This window comes from Carettochelys insculpta, chromosome 2, assembly GCF_033958435.1.
Source record: "Carettochelys insculpta isolate YL-2023 chromosome 2, ASM3395843v1, whole genome shotgun sequence".
In the NCBI taxonomy this organism is placed as follows: Eukaryota; Metazoa; Chordata; order Testudines; family Carettochelyidae; genus Carettochelys; species Carettochelys insculpta.
In genome coordinates, this window is record NC_134138.1 from 134,079,896 (window position 1) to 134,101,101 (window position 21,206).

Here is a 21,206-nt window from a genome sequence, read left to right on the forward strand (position 1 = left end):
AACTGATTAGCAGTAGAGGCTGGAGCAGCTGAAGGAGGAGCCGGGGAGAGCGTTCCAGCATGGTCTGAGCAGCCCTCCTCTGTGGCAGCCCAGCATGGGAGGGGGCTCTTGGGAGGCCACTCCGACCTGACTCCTGCCACAGACAGGGGCTGCTCTGGCCATGCTGGAGTGCCCCCCACCCCCACCTGTGACAGGAGCAAAGGCAGAGAAGCTCCAGCCTTCCCAGCCACTTCCACTCTCCCTTTAACTGGTTAACTGGGATTTTACATCTCCACTTCAAATGTCACCCAGATGATGAGCAGAATGCCCACAGCCAGTTTTTGTGTTTCTACTGGCAGTGCACATTCGCACATCCCTCAGTGCACATAAAAAATGTATTCCACATGAACAGAAAAGATTACAGAAGCTTGGTCCTGATCTATCTCAATGATTATAACTGTCCATTTTATTTAAATAAGTTAACCTACAAGAACACAAACAGGACTTCTTCTTTTACCTTGGAACTCAGCTGCACAGGAGATGAAGTTAACTGCCTGTAACTGAGGGTTCTTTGAGATGCGTGATCCCTATCTGTATTCCAAAAGCTACTTACTAGCTGGCCAAAGGGAAGAGAGTTTTCTTACCCAGGATACGAGGCCCATCTTTTTAGAGTCTCTTCATCATCACTGTCACATAAATCCGCAAAAGCTGCTTCAAGATCTTCTAGCTGATGAATACGATTTTCTACACAATTCAGCAAGTCCTCCTTTGAATGGACACGTAGATGTGTTAGGAACAACATGAGCATAAGACTTCATTTCTTTAGATGAAGGCTACATTTCACTCCATGGGTCAAATTCTGAAGTAATTATTCTGATAGGAGTAGGGGAACAGGAATTTTGGGGCAGGTGGTTCCTGGAACAGCTTCCAAAAGATCAGAATGAGTAACCACAGTCACCTTCAGAATAATGCAGAACAAAACCCATCTCTGCCACTAACAACAAAATGTTTGCATCTGTATTTTGAAAAAGAGATCTACGAAGAACTAGAAGTATGTTGGATTAACTGCTGAATTTGTCTGTAAAGCTCCCAAATGCCATGGTGATGAATGCAAGATGAATACATTGTTTCACATCACAAGTGGAGACAGGAAAAATCACTAAGGCCATGTCTACACTTGGCCAAAATTTTGAAAGGGCCATGCTAATGGCTAAATCAGAGAATATTAATAAGACGCTGAAATGAATATTCAGCACCTCATTAGCATGCTGCCAGGTGTGGCACTTCGAAAGTGCCACGCTTTGATTGTGCACAGCTCATCTACACAGGGCCCTTTGTGAAAGGACCCCGCAAATGTCAGCTCATAGAAATAAGGGGATTTTGAAGTTGGTGGGGTCATTTCAAAAAGGACCTGTTTGGATGAATCGCACGGGAGCGAAAAGCAGTAACTGCAAAGAGCCGTGGCTGGCGGCATTCTAATGAGGTGCTGAATATGCATTTCAGCGCCTTATTAGTAATCTTTGATTTGGCCATTTGCATGGCCATTTCAAAGTTTTGTGCCAGTGTAGATGTAGCCACTAAGTTTAAAGTCCTGTGTAACACTGACCGGAGTCTGATCAGCATTGCAAACCTGCCTTCTCCTCCCTGCCCCTCGCAACTGTCAGCTTCTTATGCAAACTTCTCCATAACTTCTTCCTTAATGCCTCCTATGGCTGGAGCACCTGCCCTTCATCGTAAAGTCCCTACTTTTCACGTCTGCCCTGATGCTTATGAGACATTAAATTGGGAATAGGTTACACATTAGGATTTACAAAATCATTAGCACCACTATATATTTTGTATCTACTCAAGAGTCTGGTTTTAGGCTGCAAGAGCCCCCTCACGCAGGGTGGTAACAGAGAGGTAGCCACATTAGTCTGTATTCTAACAAAACAAACAAAAAGTCATAGCACTTTAAAGACTAACAAAATAATCTATGACGTGATGAACTTTCGTGGGGCAGATCTAAAGTAGTGGGTCTGCCCCACGAAAGCTCATGACCAGACAGGGATCATCTCACCCTTGGGAAAGCGGCTGGTGTAACAGCCATCACCTTTTTTATTATTAGCAGCTGCAGACAGAGCTGAGAACATGAGTCTCAGGTGAACCGAAACATAGTCTCTAAGTTGGCAGCTTGAACAAGCCAATGTATTCTGTGAATCAGGAACAGATGTAGAACATATTATGCATATATTCACTTCTGCACATAAATAAATTGATAAAAAAATGAACGCAGATCAGATATTTGTCACATCCTTACTAAAAATAAGAAATAAATTATGGAGAAAAAGTATGAAATAGAAACAAAAATACCATAGATAATTTATTTTTGTATCACTTTTGTATATTAGCATTTTGTTTACACACATGAAATTTTACACTCACACTAAATCTTTGTATAGTTAACAGAACTGCCTAGAAATGGTTGTTAGAAAAGCTTTCCTGCAGCACTGCAGAGTAGCATCCAGCATGATATATGGCGTAATTGGCAGCCTGTTTATTAAGCATCTTTCACAGCTTTCCCTTGTGTGTCTCTGCTTCTTGTCACAGCTCAGGGTCTTAACAGTATAAATAAATAGCATTTTCACATTCATCACCTACCCTATAAAGTAATACTGTACCTCTGTTGGACTTCTATCCGGCTTCTTAAAACTGTATAACTCTTGCAAAATCTTGTATTCCTCCTTTCAGGAAAAGAAAAAAGAAAAAAAAATATTTTAATGGCTTAAAAAGAAATACACTGAAATGTAAATACAGTGAAGCAAAACTTTCTGATTCCTGTACCTCCAAAGAAAACCAACTTTATGACTGATTTTAATAGGATACCCTCATCCCTTCAACACCACAGAAGCTGCTTTATATGTGCTCATGGCAAAACGGCTCTGTGGCTTGAGAAGGCCACTCTCCATGACTTCAGCTCCTTATAAAAACATAGTGACCCAGATCAACAAAGCACAAACACACATGCAAAATGTTAAACTTGACTTTAGCATATTTAGTTAAAAATCAAGCCTTAAGTGATTTGGCGAATAGGATTCAGATTACTCACGTTCTTAAATTAAATTGGCTTTGCTGAATTTGTGGCCCCAGTGAACTGCTGTAAACAAGAGGTATGATTTGGGGCTATAGGTGGAAGGTTGACAAGACAATATGGTTCTATAGGAAACCGGGCCTGACAACTTTGTGTGGATAATGTGTGTCCCTCCTCAGCTACTGGAGAAAGCTGTGGATGTAGTTTTGGCAAGTCTGTCCCCTAGACAGGATAATTAGTGAAGGATGAAAGCTGAGAACTGGGGAGTTTCTTCTTTCCTGTGAGGAGATATTCCCATGCAGGGGACAACTGGACTCTTGATTTCAAGCACACAGTGATCTATAAATTTTATGGCCAAATGCTCTGTAAAGGATCTACAAGAAAGTTTTGCTCCTCGCAATTGATCAACCACCCCCATCCACACACTTCAAAAAAAAAAAAAAAAGTCTATCCTGATGACATGAGACTTCATATCTCAAGTGTGGATACAGTTCTGTGGCTGCGTTAGCAATCATAACTACAGAGAGACTAATGAAAAAGCTGCCTACAACCACAGATGTTACTGGATCACGGAAAGGACTTTGTGTGGGCACAGAGATCTCCTCGCCTTGAGGACTAGGAGGGAGGGAGACTATAACAGCAAAGAGCAACAGAAAGAAAAACACACAATTCTGTTTTAATTTAGGGCACTATTACTGTATTCAAAAGATACTTGATACTTTTGTGCGGGTGGGATTTTATTTTTAGAATATATTATCAGAACACCAGACTCCCTCTCTGTTTTCATTCTGAAGTTGAACAGCTTTGTCTCTGAAGACTGCCACAGTGATTTACCTCACATGAATGCTAAAATGGAAGGGGTATCAACATTTTCAAACTTGGGTGCCTAGCTGGCAACATTCACCTTGAGGTACCTCAAAAGTGGTTTGATTTTTACAAATGAGCACATAAAAATCCTATTTAAAACATAGAAATGGATGAGGCCACCTGCATCAGAGTCCAATCCCCTACAGACAACCCTGTCATATAATCCAGTTCCTACATTTATTAAGATCCTTCTGAAAACTAATTACGCTTCTTCTCCCACTACTACAGAAGGCAGGGCCAAAGCTTGATTTCTCTGGGGGTTAGAAAGAGTCTGATTTCCAATCTGAATTTATTCATGACCAGTTTATACCCATTTGTTCCTGTGCCAACATTGTTCTTCATCTTAAACAGCTCTTTAACCCCCTAGAATTTACCTTCCTCACATACTTATAGAAAGAAAATACCTTCCCCTCTCACTCTTCATTTTGCTTGATTAAACAAGTCCAGGTCTTCAAGTATCCCCATGTAATACAGGGCTGACAACAGACTTTGCTGGGCCCTGAGCAATATGCGGGGGAGGCGCACTATTGGCTCCGAGCCCCCTGGAAGGGGCAGTGCAGGAACTAGCCTCCTGCAATGTTGCCCAGGGTTCCAATGGTGAATTAAAAGCCCCATGTCTCTGGCTGCTGCTGTGATAGTGGCCCAGAGCCCCAGACCCTTTTAAATCCCCTAGCTCCAAGACAACTGCCTCTCCCTAGCCCCCTCGGCAGCCATGAAGTTAGGACTTCCATTCCTCTCATAATCTTAGCAGCCTCTGTCAGTACCTGTTGGAGTTAATCTTTCTTGAATACATATGATCAGAATTACATGCAGTATTCCTGATGATGTCTTATCAGTGCCTTGTATAATGAGATGAACACTTCCTTAACTCTGCTGGAAAAAAAAGACAATGGGATCTGCCGACTCATTACTGAAAATCAGATCACCTGTATTTCACAAAACATCAGTGTAAATCTGGAATCCTAATTTTGGCCTGAGTTTTACATTTCAGGCACAGTTCTGCCCTTCACCTACAGCACCAGATGGGGGCTTTTGTTGAGCAGTTATTCAAAAGGAAAGGTTTCACCTGCTGAATCCCCACATCAATTGCTGCTGCGCTTGGGTTTTCTTCACATTATTCCTATCCAAATATTCACTATGTCTGCTTAGTTTAGCTAAGGTTAGTTTGGGTATATTTTAAAGCAATATGAAACGATCCCTGCACAAAGTGGTATGATTGCAGTCACATTCTCTCTGGGGTTCACATATGTCAGAAGGATAATAGGGGTCTATATTACATTTACCTGGGTGTACATTTCTTTGAATGGATTCTTAACTGAAAAAAAATCTAAGTCAATATCTAAAACATAGGCATCTCCCTTTTGTAATACTTCAAGAACATCTTCAACAATCTCCATCAATTGACATGCACTGTTTTCAGGAGTGCATGAAGCCAAGGATTCCAGTTTGTCTTGTGCAAATGTTTTCTCTTTTCCTCCTTCATCTTTTGAATTGGAGGGGTCACCCTTGGGAACCTCAGCCTTTGACGAAGAGACAGTAGCAGCATTTTCTGTGTTTAACTTTAGTCTCTTGGCAGAAAACGTTTCACCATTTTCTTCCTGACTGCTGGATGCTTCAGTAGGATTTACCAGAATGACATTCAGATGTAAAGGCTTCTGGTTCTCTAGCTGATCAGCAGGGACATAAAGACCATCACTTAGGAAGTAATGATCTGTACTTGTAACCCTGAAATACAGAATTGGCCATCCTTAATGTATGATTTAATGAGATGAAAAACTACTTCATGTTAACACATAACAATATTTATAATGAAGTGACCCTGAGGAAGTAGAGCGGGACAGTGTGTGATCGGCTGTAGGCAATCTAACATATAAACACGTAAGATTAATTTTTAAGAAGTAATGTGCAAACATTTTATATTATCATCAAATAAATATTCTAATGGATAACAGAATAATTCTTACTTCTCTGTTCTTAAAGGTTAATTCTGACATCAGAATATAATTTAAAGAAAAAATATCCCCTGAGATCCTGCCAGTATGATGACAGTGAAGCACATGTTCTACATTTTGATATTCTGTCATTTATTGGGCTTGCACTGCTTGTTTTTGATTATATTTTAACTCATGCCTGATATTCACTCTGAAGTGCTCAAACAACCTACACATAAAATTTAATTATCAATTAAAAAAAGCATCTAGTTTTTCTATACCATTTTTCATCCACAGATATTAAAGTAGGAGTCAATGTATACTTCCTCATTTCAAAAACAGGGATGTTAACCCAACGAAAAGAAAGCCCAAGATCACATAGATCAGTGGCAGAGACAGAAGTAAATGCCAGGTCTCATGACTCCTCATCCATTTTGCTATCCCATAAAAGGAGGGTATGGAAAATAGTTTGAAAAAATGTTTTTAAATACAATTATTTTTACAAATAATTCATATTTAAAATTAAATTTGAAAATACCTCTTGTAAGATTTAAATTAACTCTAATCTAGTAAAATAATTTCTTTAAAGAAAATACTGCATCAGTAAGCTCTCCTCAAGAGTACTGCTTTTTTAGTTTTATGGAGAATCGGTGGCGGGGGGGTGGAAGGAATGGACAGGAAAGACAAGGATGGGGAAGAGATTTATTCTCTTTTGAGGTAAACTAAAGCTTTATAAATATGTCACATATTATTTTCAGAATTTACAGTGAAGCAAATGCTGAAATTCAAGTTTTTCAAATGTAAGTACAGGTTGAACCTCTTCAGTCTGGCACCCGCAGAACCTGATTGGTGCCAAATGACAGTTTTGATGGACCGTGGGAGGTGAATATTGTCGAGCAGCATTACCACCACTTCTACTGCTTACCAGGCTCTTAGAAGACATTTAGAGGTAGATCACAGCTAAATATCAGCACTGAACCCTGAGCATCAGGACTGGTGGCTGTAAACAAATTTTATGAGACCATGGGAACCTTGGCCCGGGACATATAGACATCCAGCTAACTAAAATCATGTTGGACCATGGATGGGTGTCTGACTAGAGAAGTTCAGCCTATGCTTCCAGTTTTAATTAGACAAAATTCTGCATAATGTAATTTGTATTTAGCTAGCAGGTGCAGAGAGAATAGTTATTCTTTTGAACAAATTCAAAGATAAGGATGTTGGAGATAATCAGGCACCTAAAAACCTATTCACGTACCTAGTGAGGTTTTTAAAAAAGTCTAAGCAGGTTGGGCATTTTAGACACCCAAAATAACCCTCAACTGTCAAATGAAATCCAACCAAGGTGAGCAAAACTTTCTTTTATGACTGAAACTTTGAGGGCTAACTTTAACAGCAAAATAACATCTTCATAACTTACATAAGGGGTGGGTAAAAAAAATCCTAGCACATTTGAAGTACTCTTAGTTGACTAACACATTTAAATGCTTTTTGTACATTTTGAACCGAATCCCAATGTCTATCTTACATAAAAGAGTACGTGCCGTCACCTAGTAAATAAGAAATGCATTATTCATGACTTTCTAACATAAGGAAAAATTTAAAAAAACTGAATTAATGTATGTATAGGTCCATAATCAGTTAATTAAATGCATACTGATATAGTATATGCACAAGAAATGCCCCCCAATGTAGTATAAAAGTTATAGTACTTCTATACCATGCAGTGATTATTCTAACACTACTGTATGCATGTGAAACCCGGATAACATACAGCGTCATTTGAAGGCACTTGAACAACATCATCAATGCTGCTTGAAGAGAATCCTAAATATCTTTTGGGAGGAGAAGCGAATGAACACTAGAGTCCTGGAAGAGTCAAACATGGCCAGCATTGAGGCCATCATCATTCATCAACAACCTTGTTGGACTGGTCATGTGGTTGGGATGTCTGATCAGTGCCTCCCAAAACAGATTCTGTTTTCTAAGTTGAAGGAAGGACAGAGGAGTGTTGGGGCCCAGAGGAAGTGATATAAGGACATACTGATGTCACACATAAGAAGAACACAGTGGCAAAAACTGCCCCGCGCTCTTCCAACAGCTACCAAACACCTCTCCTTTCTGTGGCTCCAGAATCAGGCTGATCAGCCATCAACGGACTCACAAATAGGAGAGTGAGGGTGACAGAGTAGCACTGCACAGAAATAAATCATTTCTGTTCATTGTGATCACAGCTTCCTCTTTTTCCCTCTAGTAGAAAGAGCCCCTCTGGCCAACTAGCAGATTAATAAAAATGCAAGACTGCTCCATTAGAGAGGAGAACTCTTATTGTCTTTGTCCTGTCCTGGACTCATAAATACCATTCTTTATAATGGCACCAATGCTAAATTACAGAATTTAAAAGCTTGAGAACGTGGAAGGGTAGAGAGAGACTGGATGGCTTAGGGGATTGTTATAGGACCCTTGTACTGCTAGTCCAGTCAAGTTCAACAATAGTCAGTAGCGTCTGGAACCATGGAGACAGTCTGGTGCCTGACATAAAATTGGTGTGATGGTCTCAATCCATTTCTCAGGTGTCCAATGAGAGACACTCTATCATAGTTAGTGCTAACTGGAGTGTCAGTTGAGATGCCGAAAACTAAACTGATATGAGGATTGACTGCTCTTTCATCTGGAGAGGTTGGCAAGGCCAGCATCATCTGAAGACACAATATGCAGTGAGGTATCAGAGAGGTAGCCATGTTAGTCTGTATCCTCGAGAACAACAAGAAGTCCTGTGGCACCTTATAGACTTACAGATTTTGTGGAGCATGAGCATTCGTGGATAAAGACCTGCTTCATCAGATGCATGAGTGGGTGGGGGAGGGGAATATTCAGAGGGGTATTTCAAGAGTGGGGTCCTACCGGGTCCTACTGCAAATCAATTGCAGCTCAGAGATTTCTCTCTCCATTTTATTTTTGAAGTTTTTTTTTGTTGTAGGACTGCTACTTTTAAATCTGTTACTGAGTGTCCAGGGAGATTGAAGTGTTCTCCCAAATGTTTGTGTATGTTGCCGTTCCTGATGTCTGATATATGTCCGTTTATTCTCTCTACGTAAAAGAATAAATTATTACTTAAGAAATTTAATTGAGTTGTGAAGAAAGTGTAATTATCCAACACATAAAACCTTAGCTGACTTATAGTTAAAATGATCATACTTCACCTCATTGTCAGAAACTATGCATCAAGAATGTTGTAGTTAAACAAAAAAATCCTAAAAGACTGCTTCATATGGTTTCAACCTTTATGAACAGAATACTTGGTCTGAGCTTTGACTTACTGAAATGTTACAAGTGTAGTATAATTCTCTACAAATTGGTATCTGTAAAAATGAAATGAAAGGCCCAATCTGTCAATGGAACGATTCATAAAACTTTTCTTATGTTGGACCCTAAAGAAGTCCTACATACAAGTATACTTGCATTTAGAAACATGGATTTATCACGAGTTTTATCTAAGAATCCAAGAAAAAGTATGAGAGATACAGTGGCTGGGGAAAAGTTTGACTGATAAGCATCTTACTAGAAAAAATAGCACCTAATTACCTGATTGTGGTGGTAGATGTATCTTTACCAACTAAAAAATCATGTTTTCCTTCTTTGATTTGCTGAGCCCAGATTGGATGAAGCCATATCACTTGAGAAAAATGACCAGCATAAACAACAGGCATAATCCAGTTTTCAATACTTAGCTCACTGTAATTGAATGCAGATGAAACATGAAATCATTATTAATTTTCCCTGTCCGTGAAGCGTAAATGTCAGCAATACAAACAAGATGACTCTCATATACTGAAATTACTCAGAAATATATAATTTCCAGCTAAAGTCAATATTCTGTATGCATGTGTCTTATGTTACAAAACAAAAACTTTGTTAGCTTGTGAATATCAGGATTTTAGACTATCAGGAAAATCTTAGATTATAAGATCTAGAAGTCATACATTATTTAAAATTTCTATAACAATATTGCAAAGTTAGGATTTTGGTTCAGTAACATTATTATAGTGCAGTAATGTTATCAAAAGTCTTTCTGCTAAATGAAACATTCAATTATAATGAGTCAACCATTGGAAGAGTGAAATCACAAATCAAAACTAGAAATAAAAGTCTGTTGACATCTATTTAACCTATCCTGAAAAGTACTGAAATGTTTTCTTGAATGTAAAAATCAACTGACTAACCCCCCCAAAATTAACATTTGTGTCACAGGATAGATATGTGATAATACCATCATTGTGACATCATTCTGTTCTTATAACTCACCAGCATATTGAAAGTCTCAAGCTTTTCTATTAAAAGAATGAAGCCCAAAGATGGCACAGTGTGTACACATGTCCACAACTGCATTGGTCTTTCATATACCTAAGCAACTGTGGTGAAATCTTAGCTCCTTGTAACTCACTGGCAACAAGCCCTTCGATTTAACATAGTCAGGGTTTGAATCCTGACTATAAAACAGTGTTGCAGCCTTACTTAGGAAAAAGGCTGGTAGATTTTACAGAACTGAAAAGGGAAGTTATTTTTTTAACGTGATTTTTTGAAATGATCAGTCTAAGCATCGACACATTAGAATGCTATTCAGGGAAACACCACAGTCTCGCTGTTAAACAGGTGATACATTGCTGAATCGTTAAAAATGCAACAAAGGCAGAAGAACACTTTGATTCAGGCTGTGTCTGCGCTAGACCCCTCCTTTCAGAAGGGGCATGGTAATGAGGGATTTCAGCAGATGCTAACAAGGTGTTGTTATGAATATGCAGTGCCTCATTAGCATAACAGCAGCTGCGTGTGATTCGGAAGCGTCGCTTTCAAAACACATGCCGCCCCTGTAGCTGGGGGCCTTTCGAAAGGAACCCCTGATTTCGAAATCCCCTTCTTCCCATTTGGATTTGGGAAGAAGAGGCTTTCAAAATCAGGGGTCCTTTTGAAAGGCCCCCTATTTACACGGTGGCATGTGTTTCGAAAGCGGCACTTTCGAATCGCGCATGGCCACCATTATGTTAATGAGGTGCTGCATGTTCATGGCAGCACCTCATTAGCATCTGCTGAAATCCCTCATTACTGTGCCCGTTCCAAAAGAAGGGGGCTAGTGTAGACGTGGCCTCAATGTATGAAGGGTAACATCACAATTTGAGTCTCAGAGGGATAGCCATGTTAACGTTAAAAACAATGAGGAATCCTGGGCATCTTTGGGCTTGTCTGCACTACCACCTTCCTTTGAAGGGAGGATGGTAATTAGGGTGTTGGGAGTTTACTAATGAAGTGCTGTGGTGCATAGACAGTACTTCATTAAGCACATTCCCCCCCCAACGGCAACTTCAAAGATTTCAACTTCGAAGTACTGGCACACATCAAGCTGCAGCTCACCTGCCGATACTTCAAAGTGCCGGGGCAACTTCGAAATCCCCTTACTCCTCAAAATTTTAAAACTTTAAATTTAAAAATTTTAAAAGTTTAAAACTTCGGAGTTGCCACAGGGGGAATTTGCTTAATGAAGTGCTGCCTATGCACGGCAGCACTTCATTAGCAAACTCCCAACAACCTAATTACCATCCTTCCTTCGAAGGAAGGCAGTAGTGTGGCCAAGCCCTTAGAGACTAACAAATGTATACGTCATGAGCTTGCATGGGTAAAACCTGAACTGGGTTTTACCCATGAAAGCTCATGATCTTATAAATGCATCAATATTTGACTACATTCCTAAACCACAAAACATCATTTGAATACAAACAAGTCAGTTCAGAGCATGAGTGAACAAACTGAAAATACCTTCAGGGATAACTTCTGCACATCTTGCTCACATTTACTCTGAGGACAGTTCTACTGATTTGCAATGTAAATTAGAGTGGCAAATGTTGGCCCTTCGGGTTTACTGAGGAGGAATATAGGGCATTACCTAAACAGAGCTTCTTTATCAAAGACAGTGTCTGCTGGCATATTCACAGGAATAAGGAGGTCCGGATGAGAATCAAAATGAACAAAGCTGATGTTACTGGCAGGGAGATGCTTTGAACCAATGGCACGATAGATAAAAGGCAGAACCTAAAAACAATATGAACAAAATGTGTTAACTGTTACCTATTGGTTAAAAAAGGCAATGCTGTTAATACCAAAAATACTGGCAAAATACCATTCATGGTATTCTCAGGCCTCAAAATTGATCCTTAAGCAGAAGACAATGCAGCAATGAGGCATAATTTTGCTGGCACCATGGGTTCAAACTGGCAACTTGCCATAAGCCCAGGGCTACATATGAAGTAGGTTGCATGAAAATTTACACAGCCTACACTTCCCTTTTATTCTTTCAGGCCAGCCTTATTTGTAGCAATGCTTTCCCTGAAGGCTTTTCTATGCTAAGCGGAAGATCAACCAGAGTTCAGGGTTGATCTTTTGGTGAAGATGTAGCAAAATAAATCTCTCTGGGCTCTGCAGTTGACCTCTGTACTCCATGCTATTGAGTGGAGTAAGGGAGGTTGACAAGACAGTATAGAGGCTAGGTCTTCACTGGGAAATAAGTCGATTCTGATACATCAATTCTAGCTATGCAAATGCTATAGCTAGAATTGTGTATCTGAAATGGACTTTCCTGGTATAGACTTACCCTAATACTTTAATCTCACTCCCATTTCTTTCATTCAAACTCATCTCCCTAAAAATGCTCCCCATCTTTTGTATGAAACAGACGCCTCCTTCCGTCCTCCCCCATTTCTTGGATTCCATGTGCTGAAGTTCCTCCTGCCAGGTATTTAGGCATGGGTGGACTAAATCTGTAAATGTTGGTAAACATTGATTGCACTGTACACACACAAACTGATGACAAATATTTTCATCTGTAATAAATGAAATATACTGACAGGCAAGGGAAGAAAAACGCTGCTTGAGAACTTGTTAGATTCTGAGTTATTTGCTTTGTATATATTGACATAGGACATTAACTATTGGTGTTTTAACAAATATACAGCTTTAACATTTTGAATCCCAAGTGTCATTAAAAAATGATTGTCTGATCTAAAATCTTACCTTCCCTGTGAATTTCCGAAAGCTATGAAAACATAAATCCATAAAAATACAAAAAGAAAAACCTCAAATCCCAGAATTGTGTGCAACTGTGAAAAATAGATCAATAAAAATTTAAAAAAACAATAATAAAAATTGCCATCATTCATCAAAATTGTAAAATAAAACTCAGATTTGCCAAAGCCTACACGAGAATCAGGCTGCAGGGCGTACTCATAGGCCTATGCTGGCACCAACTGTTACCCTGGGAGACCGCACATGTACAGCCCCAAGCCCATGAGAGAGCGCGTAAGGCTAACTTGTGCCCAGTTTATGTGAGTCTACAGACTGGCAGAGTGGTGGAAGCCTCTAGGCAACTAAATCTGTATACAAGTACTACAAATCTGGTAGCCCGACCCCCTCCTCACAGCCAGCAGCTCCATCTGCGGCACTCACAGAAGGCAGGAAACTTCTTCATGAAAGGTGGTCTCCTATGGCAGGTCCTGAAAGGTGTGCAAAGCTTTTAATGGGTCCTCTGGTTTTGGGAGAATTATACTTTGTAGGTACAGCAGAGACCAAAAAGCATATTTTTATGTTGAGAAGTTAATTTTTTGTACCGTTGGGGGCAATGTTTTACTTTACCAATATCTCATCGATTGTATTACATTTATGGCAAAATAATGTGAAAAATGAAATACGAGTTGAACTTCTCTAGTCTGGCATCCTCTGGAGTTGACCAGTGCCAAATGAGAGTATTTGCCCTACCACGGGAGGTCAGCATTGCCTAGCAGCATTACCAACCCTTCCACTGCTTAAAAGACATGTGGGGGCAAATTAAAGCTAAACAACAGAACAGAACACTGAGAGCCAGGACTGGTGGCTGGAAACAAAACTTTAAGGGACCACTGGAAAAAACCTGACTGTGTCCATGAGAAGTGGTCATCTGGCTAACTAACATCATGCCAGATCACGGATGGTGCCGGATGAGAGAGTTCCAGATTAGAGAGGTTTAACCTGGGCTCAGTCTTGAGCATCTGTAGTTGCTCATCTATCATAAACACAAAGGTCTGAGGGTGACAATGTGTTTCAATGCTTACAAATCTTCAAGTTTTTGAATCTCAGTGTGATACACTCATTAAGTAATTGTCTGACCCTCCCATAATTTCCCAGAATTTCAAAAATTTGAATACATACATATAAAAAAATACATATTGATATAGTCTGTCAAAATTTGCCTATGTTCCCTATGCCAGAAGATGCTGCACCAGATTCTGTACCTGGGCTTTAAAAGTCTCAAACTTCCTCCACTACAATGTAAAAATAGTTGAAAAAACCCCACACACTCACAGGCACTAGCTACACTTTAAATCCAAGCTTCTAAACTGTTGTCACCTTTGGATTGTAACGTTTCTTTCCCCACATTGTTCCATTCTCTGCCTGAGTTCTCTAATCAGCGCTCCTCCGCATGCAAAAACCCCAAAGCGCACTCAATCTCCTGTCCTCCTCCAGCTCTCCATGACATTGCACAAACTAGTTAGTGAAATGTGTGGCACATCCTGGTAGACCATGCAGCACAGGCTATACAGTCCACACATTTTATATGCTAAATAGGAATTGAACTAGTTCCAAAAAACTAATACAACCGATTAAGATCCCTAACCTTGAACACTACATATATGTGTACGACTAAACCCCTACAAACACATGATTTTAAAACAAAATGCTTGAAATTTGATCTTCTACAGCCTGCCACAAACTGTCTTCTTAGTTCCATTATTAAGGTTGTTAATTCTGCCATGTAAAGAAGGGTCAGAAATTGTAGTTTTTTCGAGTTTTAGGGCACAGCTACATTAGAGAGTTTATAGCCGTGCAGATGCTTTGACGCAGCCGAGCTGCTGTAAGCTCCCTAATGTAGCATCTAAGGGTACGTGTAGACTACTTGGAACATCAACCCAGTCAGGGTTGATCTTCCAGAGTTTGATTTCACATGCCTGCTAGAGACATGCAAAATCGAACTATCTAGGATTGGCAATTGATCCCTGTACTTCTCGATATCATAAGGAGGGTGGACAGGAGAGTTTTTCCCGTCGACATCCCTCAGTAAAGAAGGCAAGGTAGGTTGATTGTTGATAAGTCGATTCTAGCTATGCTATTGCCACAGTTAGAATTATGTATATGCAATCAACTTACCCGTCTAGTCTAGACCGAGCCTAACTAAGCTAATGGGAGAGAGCTCTCGCCTGTCTGCTTAAGTACACTAGACCCAACAAGTGTTATGTAGCTATGACCCGTCAATGTAAGTGTCCGAGAATTCGAAGTTTACTAAACTTGGGTGCTAGCCCTTCAGTTCAACTTCAGCATGCATTTATTTGACATTAAGTTTAAACACAGGACAAAAGGTGGGAAGAACCCTGCTGGACATCCCAAGTTCTACAGCCTGAATAGGAAACTACTCTGGTGCCACACGTATCTCTATTAATTAGAGACAGGAAGTTGAAGGAGTCACACATTTTGTTTTTTTTAAATGCACAATTTGATTATATTTCATGTGACAGAACTTCCTAAAAGAGAAAAATAAATAAATAGGAGGTTCATAACCAACCCAAGACAATCTTCAGAAGATTGGAACTTTGCTTGCACGTAAGATCACAATTTTTTCTCTTGTTGCTTACTACAAATTAATCAGGATGCTGTGTGTTAATGTCTTCCATGGCAGGCAGCCGTACGTACTGCATGCAGTTCTAAAGTTTCTGCATGCTGACAGGGTCCATATACATAAAATATAGTCTTTTTTACAATAATTTCATGTATACAATTTAGATCAATTATCTTTTGGAGCGATGCCATCAGAACTTCAGGAAAACACAACTGTTCTCTGTATCTATTCGCTTTTTGCATTTGCAGTGTTGTTGTACTCATTATGTTAGTCCCTGGAAATGAAATAGACAAGGTGGGTGAATTAATATACTTTATTGGACTGACCTAAAGTTGATCCAATAAAAGATATTACCTCTCCTATCTTGTCTCTCCAATTCTCTTCTCAGAACTCTTATCAAAAGTTTTGGATAACTGTACTTGGGTCTCATTCAAAATAATTTCATAGGACTGTTTTTATTTATATATTATGTCAGTTAGGTAATTGTTTCAAACAGTAACAGGATCATACGTTATCTCTGTTATGCAGGCTTCCTAGTTCAGTGAACAATTTAGAAGGAACCTCATAGCTTTTTGGTAAAGTAAACTCTTAAGTATGAGGTTGCTTTTGTAAATACCAATGACTGCTACGGCTAAAACATCTCACAGCACCATTAAATCACACACTGCTCATTCTGAAGGGCATTTAATGTAAGGTCAGTACACAAGGTAATCCAGATGCCAACAGAGACACCCAGCTGGTGCAAAGACTTTCACCAACTGCTGAAATATAGGACTTCTGCTCAATCTCTAACCTTAGCTGTTCTTTTAAGAGTCGGCTTTCAGCTCTGGTCACAATCTGTCTAGCCACTGTTTGAACAGGCAACATCCTAAGAGGTAATAAAAGGAAACTGCTCTATATACGTCTTTTCTCATTTTTCCACTACAAAATTTTATTGATTATTTTTAAAAAAAGCAAAGAAAAAAAGCATCTTCAGAGAAGCTTCATGATAACTCACTTACACAAATTCCTTGGAGGACTATGCTTGCTGAGACTAAGATACAGATCTGAATCTTAAATTAATTATGCCATTTTTCAAAAATACTGTAAGGATTTCTTTTTAAATTTTCTCCCCTAAAATTTTAATAACAAACGCTTTTACTACCTCAAGCTATGTGTGTGCTATATACTTTTTTGTCATTTGTCAATATTGCATAACTTATTTTAATTAGTATCATTTGTGCTACAAAATGCTTTTTGTGGTTTGCTGACCAGGTTTAATATTTTTCAGTTTTCAACACAGTACTCTTTATACTGGCACAACATCCCACTGAAATCAGTCAGTCTCTCTGCACATGCAAAAGTACTTGTTTGAACAGAACCAGTGGCAGCATTGTAGACTTGGAATGAGCTTTATGAGAAAGCTATCTGAGAAACGTTCACCAGGGTAAAGATTAGGGGCTTGATCTCCCAATTAAGAAGCTTTTTGGAATAACAGTTGTTGGTTTTGCGTTTGTTTGTTTTTTTTCTGAAGTTTAAATCTATATTTCACACCCCCCATTTTTATACAATGGAAAAATTACTAAAGATTCCTCAAGTTTATTAATATGGGAGTAAGTACAGTAAACTCTTTCATATTCTGCAGCCCCGGGACCAGGATGTTGCCAGATAGTCAAATATTCTAGATAATAGAGAGGTACACCTAGCAATGCATAACGCTAAAGAAAAACAAGATTAAACATTAAGAAACAAACAAAAGCATATGCAGAGCACTTTATTTACAACAACAGGTGTATTGCACACTGTAAACATATAAGCTGTGTCTATACTACACAGTTTTGTCTACAGAAGAGGCCACCTGTCCACAAAACTAGGGAGCATCCACATTACAAAATGTTCTGTCTAGAATCTGTCAACAGAACACAACCTTTTTCCCGGTAGAGCTATGTCTTGAAAGTTTGAGGCACAGCTCCTCTGTAGACAGATTCTGTAGACAAAAAAATAGTGTAGATGCTCCGGGGGGACCCTCTGTCAACAGACAGGGCTTCCAGTTCGCTGTTTGCAGAACTTCTGGTTGGTTGTTCTGTCGCCAGAAGGCTGGGCAGTCTGGCCGCTCTCAGACGGTGTTGACAGGGGGAGCCCCAATTAGGTGTGGACGTGTTCTTTAGAAAGAGGTTCTGTTGGCAAGACTCTGTCGACAGTGACTTCTCTTCCTGTTTTCTGTATTATATTGCATATGTAATGCATATGTAATACATATGCATACATATGGAGCAGAGAAAGCCACTCTACATAGCCTTCATCGACTTGACCAAGGCTTTTGACTTCGTCAGCAGGGATGGTCTGTTCAAACTGCTCCACAAGATAGGCTGTCCTCCACAGTTACTCAAGATGATCCAGTCGTTCCACAAAAACATGAGAGGAACCATCCAATATGACGGCGCATTATCGGATGCTTTCAGAATCAGGAGCGGCGTCAAACAAGGATGCGTGCTTGCTCCGACATTGTTCGGGATCTTCTTCGCTCTCCTCCTGAAGCATGCCTTTGGATCTTCAACAGAGGGCATCTTGCTGCACGCAAGATTTGATGGGAAACTGTTTAACCTTGCAAGGCTGAAGGCTAAGTCTAAGGTGCGAGAAGTCCTCATCAGAGACATGCTGTTTGCAGACGCTGCTGCTGTAGTGTCTCACACAGAAGAGCAGCTTCAAAAACTGCTGGATCAGTTCTCCAAAGAGTGCAAGGACTTTGGGCTTACCATCAGCCTAAAGAAGACGAACGTACTCGGTCAGGATGTTGCTGAATCCCCATCAATCAGCATTGACAACTATAGGTTAGAGGTCGTCCACGAGTTCGTTTACCTCGGGTCCACCATCACTGACACCCTGTCGTTGGACACTGAGCTAAATAGGAGGATCGGAAAACTGGCCACAACTCTGTCCAGACTCAGCAAGAAAGTGTGGAATAACAACAAGCTGTACACTCACACCAAAATGCAAGTCTACAGAGCCTGCATCCTCAGCACCCTCCTTTATGGCAGTGAGACTTGGACCCTGTATGCCCGCCAGCAAAAGAGGCTGAACGTCTTCCACTTGCGCTGCCTCAGGCGCATCCTTGGAATATCATGGAAGGACAGAGTGACCAACACCGCCATCCTCGAGCAAGCTGGAATCCCAACCATGCACACCCTCCTCAGGCAGCGTCGACTCCGCCGGCTTGGCCACGTCCACAGGATGAATGATGGAAGGATTCCAAAAAGACATCCTGTATGGTGAGCTAGCCTCTGGCAAAAGACCTCCCGGATGCCCCAAGTTGCACTACAAAGATGTCTGCAAGAGAGACTTCAGAGAGGTAGACGTCGAGCTGGGCAACTGGGAAGAACTAGCAGATGACCGCAGCAGATGGAGGCAGGGGTTACACAAGGGGCTTCAGAAGGGCGAGATGAAGATCAGACAGCTAGCAGAGGAGAAGTGAGAGCACAGAAAGCACAATAAGGACTTGCCAGACACCCACTGCATCTGCAAGAGATGCAGCAAGGACTGTCACTCTTGTGTGGGTCTTCATAGTCACAATAGACACCGTAAATGAAGTCCTCAATTGAAACTTTAAAGGGCACGATCCATAGTCTATGCAGACTGAAGGATGCCTACTACTACTATTTGTATATACTTTCACTACACTGCACTTAACGGAAAACATAACTAAAATTTATTTATGGTTAAAAAGCTGGTTATTTGAGAGTTACGGATGACAGAATGATCAATATGAAAGTATTTATTGTACTTTGCACTTTATAATATAGTACTTAGTTTCAAAGCAGTATACAAACATCAATCACTCATCTTAGCATCAACACGACTCATGAGTATTTTCCAGATATTAAACCAGCAACCTGCAATTAAACAATAGAATTCTTTTCAGCTCTCCTAGGATAACTGCTTAGAGAACATCTTGGATTACACTGGAAGAATCCAGATCCTGCCACTTGCCTCTGCATTCTGCAATCCCACAGAAGCCAATGGCAGGTTGAATGCTGACTACTGTCAGGATGGCTTACACAGGGGTTTATTTTTTGCAGTGTCCATTATTTCCGCTTGTCAGATGGTGCATTTTCTACACAACTTCTGCAAATAGAGGAGATAAGGATCACGGCTGTCATGACGATTGCAGGAGCAATTACCAAACCTCTTCATTGGCGTGTAAGGAAAATTCTAGGGATCTGGAGAAGCCAGTCCTAATTTGGCAACTTGTCATGCCACTGCCAATTAGCTCAGAGCACCATAAACATATTGTGGGATTTATCAAATATCCTAGTTCCTTACTAGGGTGATCATATCTCCCCCTGGCCAAATATGGGACATGGGGGACTGATGCTGTCCCGGGCAAAATGGGATGGATGGTCACCCTATCTGGGATTCAGGAGGTGGCTGCCCTATGGGGGCTGCCATGTTGCTGGGTTTGTGCGGGGCAGCTGCAAGCCGCAGCTGCCCCATGACTTGGGGCATTGGGAACTTGGCTGCTGCCTCACCAGCGAAGCTCCCAGCTTCCCACAGCAGGGGGAAGATGGGTGGCAGCCATGCCACCATGTGGTCCGGCTCCTGGCTCCCCCCATCTGGGAGAAGTTGGGCGGCAGCCACACCACCAAATGGGTCTGGCTCCTGGCTTCCCATAGCCTGAGGAAGTTGGGTGGCATCCACGCTGGTCCAGCTCCTGGCTCCCCGACAGCTGGGGGAAGTCAGGCAGCAGCCATGCCACCACGTGAGTCTGGCTCCTGGCTCCCCGCAGCCAGGGAAAGTCAGGCAGCAACTGTGCTACCACATGGATCCAGCTCCTGGCTCTCACCACCTGGGGGGGGAAGTCAAGCGACAGCCACCTGCTGTAAAAAAGTGGGTTACAGGGCAATTAGCCCCTTTGGCAAAATAAATCTGGATGCCAGGATGGCACCTGAAGTACGGGGTTGTCTCACCCAAAATGGGATGGATGGTCACTTTATTCCTTCCACAATTGCCAAGGTGGACATATAACACGTTATTTAGGATGATTACTTAAGCTGCAAGGCAATTATTGATAACTGCACGAAAACCACAGCTTATAAAGATACAGAATAAGATTTTTCACCACAAGTGTATCAAGGGAATACTTGTATAATGAGTACTGAAATATGAGATACAGCACATCCTATACTGATTAACTAAAGGTATAATGCACTAGGCACGAAGTGAGGAAATTAATGTAAAATAAGTGGCCAGGCATCCTACCTCACTCTATGCTACAGACTTATGTAGATGTAAATATGTCACGCAGAACATAGAAAATCCACTGAGCAACAGTTATATTGACCAAATTTGTGATACAGGAAGGATGACATCTCTGGAAGGGCTTCTTGAGTCAGCACAGTGGGAAGCAGAGTATCTACACTGGGCAAAGTTCTTATTAGTGTAGACAGCATATTCAGTAAGTGCCACAGAAGCATCAGTGTAGCTGTGCTACTGATGTATGTCTATACTGGACTGTATACCTGGGCTCAGGCTCAAGCTTGATCCCAGCCATGTCCAAGGAAATTTGTGAAAATCAGGTCATCAAATAATAAGGACCCAGGGCCTTATGAGCCCAAGGCCTAGTCTACAACACAGTTAGATCAAGAAAGACTGTTTACATAAACCTAAATCTGTGAGCAAATATACTAAA

At 40.8% G+C, this 21,206-nt stretch overlaps 1 protein-coding gene across 1 annotated transcript in view; it reads right to left on the bottom strand.

The window, feature by feature from the left end:
• C2H5orf22 (chromosome 2 C5orf22 homolog) overlaps positions 1-21,206 on the bottom strand; it is a 32,714-nt gene that overhangs the window by 10,408 nt on the left and 1,100 nt on the right. Inside the window, exons 2-6 of the mRNA XM_074987800.1 lie at positions 11,786-11,931; positions 9,433-9,582; positions 5,200-5,641; positions 2,640-2,702; positions 624-745 (exon numbers count right to left, since the gene is read on the bottom strand). Of these exons, the coding sequence (XP_074843901.1) occupies positions 624-745; positions 2,640-2,702; positions 5,200-5,641; positions 9,433-9,582; positions 11,786-11,931 (923 nt within the window). The remainder of the gene's footprint in view (positions 1-623; positions 746-2,639; positions 2,703-5,199; positions 5,642-9,432; positions 9,583-11,785; positions 11,932-21,206) is intronic.